The sequence below is a fragment of the Colobus angolensis genome, unplaced genomic scaffold, assembly GCF_000951035.1.
Source record: "Colobus angolensis palliatus isolate OR3802 unplaced genomic scaffold, Cang.pa_1.0 Scaffold335, whole genome shotgun sequence".
NCBI lineage: Eukaryota > Metazoa > Chordata > Mammalia > Primates > Cercopithecidae > Colobus > Colobus angolensis.
The window spans coordinates 68,717-74,263 of NW_012116655.1; the positions used below are offsets into that span (position 1 = coordinate 68,717).

Genomic DNA, 5,547 nt, shown 5'->3' on the forward strand with positions numbered 1-5,547 from the left:
AAAAAAAAAAAGAAAACCTCCATGATATATGACATTATAAACATTATTTTAAGGAAAACCATTTTAAATATTGTTTTTAACTTTTATATGGCCTCAAATGTGAAAAACTTTTTAAAGAGATGTAAAAGGCACATGGCCTTTTGATGGAGATTCCAGGTGAATGAATGAGCATTTCAGGCAGCTGCAACTGAGCCCCAGCTCACATGACTCAGGAACCATCCCTTCATTCAGCAGAGTTTCTTGGTCCTCTAAGTTTGCTCTTGAGAGACAGAAAATCAGGTCGGGGCCAGGGGCGGTGGCTCACAGCTGTAATCCCAGCGCTTTGGGAGGCCAAGGCGGGTGGATCACCATACTGGCCAACATGGTGAAACCCTATCTCTACTAAAAATACAAAAAATTAGCCGGGTGTGGTGGTGGGCGCCTCAACTACTCGGGAGGTTGAGGCAGGAGAATGGCGTGAACCCGGGCGGTGGAGCTGGCAGTGAGCCGAGATTGCACCACTGCACTCTAACCTGGGCGACAGAGTGAGTCTCTGTCTCAAAGAGAAAAAAAAAAAAAAAGAAAATCAGGTCAGGAGGCCACTGACCATGGTAGCAGTTGCTCCTGGAGGCCTCAAGACTAGCTCCTTGGCCAATGCACACACATGCTCTGAAGCTTAGGCCTTTGTTTCTAGTCAAAAGGTGGGCTGCTCTTGAGCTACATCATGACAGAGACATGCCGAAGCCCTTTTCCTTTCAGATACGGCGTGGAGATCAACTCCTCCACCAGCATAATGGGACCCAGCGTCCCTGCCAAGACTCGAGAGGTGCTCGTCAGCCACCTGGCATCTTACAACACGTGGGCTTTACAAGGTATGTATAGAGTTTCCTGTGGGCTTGTCAGGTGGCTGTGAAGGCCATCAGCGTCTGAAGCCTGTGTTTGCCCCTCCCCAGGTGCTGTGAGTAGAGAGGCACAGGGGCGTTCTGGGCTAGCTGAGTGTGGAGGCTGGCTGGCTCTGATGCTAGCCCATCACTCGGTGCTCTAGGCTCACACCTTTCCACCTTTGACTCTCCAGCGGAAGTCTTGAGTTCAATCTCATTGCCCTGGCTTGGGTCACATGTCCATCCATTAACCAATCACTAGACTGGTGGGGGAAGCTCTGATTTGCCAAGTTGGGGTCATGTGTCTCACTGGGTAAGAGCAGAGGAGGATGGGAAAACCAGAGTGCTCTTTCAGAAGAGTGAGCCAATCGCTGGATGGCTCTTTGCACCACTCACTCCTATTCTCTGCTAGGGCTGCTGGGACTCACAAGGGGTAGGTTGTGGCAGCTGCCCTGTTTTGGGTCCTGACTTGGCTTGTGTCCCTGCAGGGATTGAGTTTGTAGCTGCCCAGCTCAAGTCCCTGGTGCTGACCTTGGGCCTGATTGACCTGCACCTGACCGTGGAGCAGGCTGTGCTGCTGTCACGCCTGGAGGAGGAGTACCAGGTGAGGAGCAGCACCTCAGGTCCCGCCTTCCCCTTCCTAGTTCAGACACACTTTGGGGGAACAGCTAACCCATCTGAAATACAGTTATGCATACTTGGCTTTCATTACTTTTGTGTACATGCAGAAATCAAAATCAAGGACCAGCAGAAGTATTGTCAAGTAGGCCTGGCGTGGTGGTTCACACCTGTAATCCTAGCACTTTGGGTGGCCAAGGAGGGTGGATCATTTGAGGTCAGGAGTTTGAGACCAGCTTGGGCAACGTGGCAAAACCCCACCTCTACAAAAATACAAAAATTAGTGCCTGTAGTCCCAGCTACTTGGGAAGCTGACGTGGGAGGATTGCTTAAACCTGGGAGGTGGAGGTTGCAGTGAGCCAAGATTGTGCCACTGCATTCTAGCCTGGGTGACAGAGTGAGACCCTGTCTCAAAAAAAAAAAAGTATTGTAAGATAATAACGTTTAAAAAATAACAGTAAGTGCTACCACTGTGTTCCTGCACTGTATCCATCTCACCTCCTCTCAGCAGCCTGGGCAGGTGGGAGCTGTGGTTATCTCTGTTTTATACAGGAGGAAACTGAGGTGCAAGGTTGCACCTCTGGAAAATGTGCCAGCTAGGGCTTGAAGCCAGGTCTGGTGATTTTAGGGCCAAGACTGTCAGGCCTCACTCTGCACAAGGAGGTTCACGGGTGGATAAAGACCATCTGGGCTTGATAAAGCCTGCAGAACAGGCCCTGCCAAGATGACTGAGAACCTGTTTGTGCTCCTACATCAGCTAAGCCTTCATACCCTGACATTTTATCTGGCTGGCAGAGGAGCATAGGGGTAGCTGCTGTTTGTACACAAGTTTTGATTTAGTGGGCTCAGAATTAAGGTTTTGCTACACTATGGTTTGCATTTTTTAACTCTGAAAATTATGGCCATCTTTGCAGTTATTCCACCAACCTCAGAAGGTTAATTGCTATTATGAATTGGTCCCTAGTATGGTAAAAAAAAACACACACAAAAAAAGCTTTTTGTGATGTATTTCCCTAGTTCTTATAGTCTTCTGCTCAGAAAAATGCCAGGGAAAAAAACTATTTTTGTATAACAAAGGAGGCCTGCTACTATTCTCTGGATGTCAGAACCGATTACATAGGAAGGGGGTGACTTGGAGGGCTGGTGGGAAGCCAGTCTGGGCTCTGCTTCTGACTATGGGACCCAAGCCAGGCCATCATTCTCTGAACTTTGGTTTCGATCCTCTACAAACAGAGGAATAACCTGAATTATGTATGTGATAGTATACAATGAAAATATGGAATACTCTTCAGATGACTTAATACAATTGTACAGTTTGGGACCAGGCAGCCCAGAAGTTCAAATAGCTTGTGTAGCATGGCAGATTCTGAGTTCCTGGATGAGCTGGGGCGGCCAGGCCAGGCCTCTTGGGCAACTAGCCAGGGAGGAGCCAGCAGGGTCTGGTTGGAGTTACACTATCTGGACAGCCACACCGTGTGTCTGAGGGTTCCTCCCTCTTGTTTTTAGAGCTCCAGACAGAGAATCTGCAATGTGTCCCCAGTGTGCAGAGCAGAGGCATCTGTAGTTCTGTGACTACCACAAGAGTTAGAGTTGAAGCCACTGCTTGATTTAGTTATTCCACCCACATGGGGCTCGGGGAGCACTTGTAGCCCAGCATGGCAAGGCAACTTGCAGAGGCTGTCCGTTCACAGGCTTCCCGGGAGGAAGTGTAAGAGAAGGGATGGCACATAAGTCAGGCCTCCTCAAAGAAGTCACATGGGTGGTTCTGGTACCCAGCCTGCCCAGTGGTGGGTGGGCAGCCACTGGCCCTGGGCCTGGACTGTACTTCTTCTAGACCATCCATGACACAGAAAGCACAGGTGCCTGCTCTGGCTCCCTGAGTGGTTGTGTGTATGTGTGTGTGTGTGTGGTGTTCTTGAGACAGGGTGTTGCTCTGTTGCCCAGGTTGGAGTGCAGCGGTATGATCTTGGCTCACTGCAGCCTCAACCTCCTGGGCTCAAAGCAGTCCTCCTACCTCAACCTCTCAAGTAGCTGGGACTATAGGTGCACCCCCACCACACCCAGCTAATTTTTAAAACTTTTTGTGGAGATGAGGTTTCACCATATTTGCCCAGGCTGGTCTTGAACTCCTGGGTTCAAGCAGTCTTCCTGCCTCGGCCTCCCAGAGTGCTGGGATTACAGGCATGAGCCACTGTGCCTGGCCCACCTGGGTGTTCTTACCTGCCGCCTCCTTCTAGGCACGTCTCGTGTTTTGGCAAGATCCAAACCTGTTGCCCTCAGCCGAGCTATTGGAATGGAATGTGGCTTTGGCCAGGAAGCAGCTAGGCACTGGCCACTCACCCAGCAACTTGTCTTGTCCTTCCCTCAGATCCAGAAGTGGGGCAACATTGAGTGGGCCCATGACTACGAGCTGCAGGAGCTGCGGGCCCGCACCGCTGCTGGCACCCTCTTCATCCATCTCTGCTCCGAGAGCACCACAGTCAAGCACAAGCTCCTGAATGAGTGAGGCCTGGGCAGCGCACACTCAGCAGAATAGAGGCAGCGCAGCCACAGCTCCACCAACCTTCAGGGTTCCTCAGCCTGTGGGGCTGACTTCCTTGACTTTTGGGGGCTCAGCCTCAGCATCATCCTGAGATTTCCCCAAGACACAGTGCACTAGTGCGACTGTCTGGAGGTCAGCCTGATTTCAAACCAGGTGCCCCTGACCTTGCCAGCAGTGAATGTGGGAGATGAATTGTACAACTAACTTTCTCTCGACCCCGATTTTATTAAATATTTCTCCACCCTGGAAATGTGCTGAGCCCTGTTTTCACGTGCACCTCTGCACTTCTCCATTCTTCCTGTTTTGTCTAGGTTCCAGAGGGTTAAACAGCTTATCTCCCATGGCATGTTTGGATATCTGCTGCCTGTGGTTGGGAACCTTGCGCTGGGGAAACAGTCATGTCATCCACAGACAACTCTATTTGTGTTCTTTAGCCTCAACTTGAAGACTTTTTTGGCTGTCTTTTAATCAATCTTCTGAAATGATCATGGTCTAAGCTGGTTGTTTCTATTTTCTCCTACTGTTCTAAAACAAGTGATTTACTCTAGAAAGTAGAAAATAGAAGTTGTTCCTGGGCTAAAAGCCTGGACAGGCTTGGTGAGGTCACCTGATGTGCATGTTTCCGCTCATCTCCCACCCAGGAGTCCCAGGGGTCCTCCCAACATAGCCACCTCTAATGTCCCAGGAGGCAGGTGCTGCTTTCTGGTGTCAGGCCAGTAAGAGGGCAGTGGGGATCCCGAGTGTGGTTCTTAGGCAGACAGGCTCTCTCAGTCCTGTGTCCTTGCCAGCCTGAGCAAGGTAATGGCATCAACCCTGTTCACAGGGCACTGATCGCATGCTGGGTGCCTCTCCATGCTTCCCACGCATTGTCTCCCTGAACTGTTCCTTGAAGGCACTGTGAGGTACTATCACAGATGACACCAGGGCTGCGGGGGTGTGGTGGAGCTGGGATGTCCCGCCTGTGATCTGCTCTTCTGGAGGGTCCTCAGGTCCCTGTGGCTAACCTCAGCCTTGGTGGGCAGACCCAGGCCCCCACACTGTGGTGGGAGCTGCAGCCTCTCCTGCATTGCTGCCCCTCAGCACCCAGAGCAGACAAGGTCTCAGCCCACACCAGCCTCCTTTTGCCTGTGGCCAGCAGCCTGCCTAGGCATGGCAGGGGCACGTGCCTGACTTTATGCCACAGTCAAGAGTCTAGCTGATGGCAGTGCCCTTGGGAGTCGCTCTGTCAGCTGGCCTGGGACCGGCTGTTCATCTCAGACTCTTTCTCCTGTTCCTACATGAACATGAATTCTGACTTTTTTTCTTTTTTTTTTTTTTGAGACAAAGTCTCACTCTGCTGCCGAGGCTGGAGTGCAGTGATGCCATCTTGGCTCACTGAAACCTCCACCTCCCAGGTTCAAGCGATTGCCCTGTCTCAGCCTCCTGAAGAGCTGGGACTACAGGCACACGCTACCATGTCCGGCTAATTTTTGTATTTTTAGTAGAGACGAGGTTTCACCATGTTGGTCAGGCTGGTCTTGAACTCCT

The 5,547-nt window shown here is 51.1% G+C and overlaps 1 protein-coding gene across 2 annotated transcripts in view; it reads left to right on the top strand.

The window, feature by feature from the left end:
- ATPAF2 (ATP synthase mitochondrial F1 complex assembly factor 2) overlaps nt 1-4,270 on the top strand; it is a 21,121-nt gene extending 16,851 nt beyond the window's left edge. The window contains exons 6-8 of one of the 2 annotated variants that reach the window (XM_011952134.1): nt 739-851; nt 1,349-1,464; nt 3,847-4,270. In XM_011952134.1, the coding sequence (XP_011807524.1) occupies nt 739-851; nt 1,349-1,464; nt 3,847-3,984 (367 nt within the window). In that variant the 3' untranslated portion in view covers nt 3,985-4,270. Of the gene's footprint in view, nt 1-738; nt 852-1,348; nt 1,885-3,846 lie in introns of those variants that run through there. The other variant, XM_011952135.1, reaches the window with a different exon arrangement.
- Nucleotides 4,271-5,547: the final 1,277 nt, after the last annotated feature.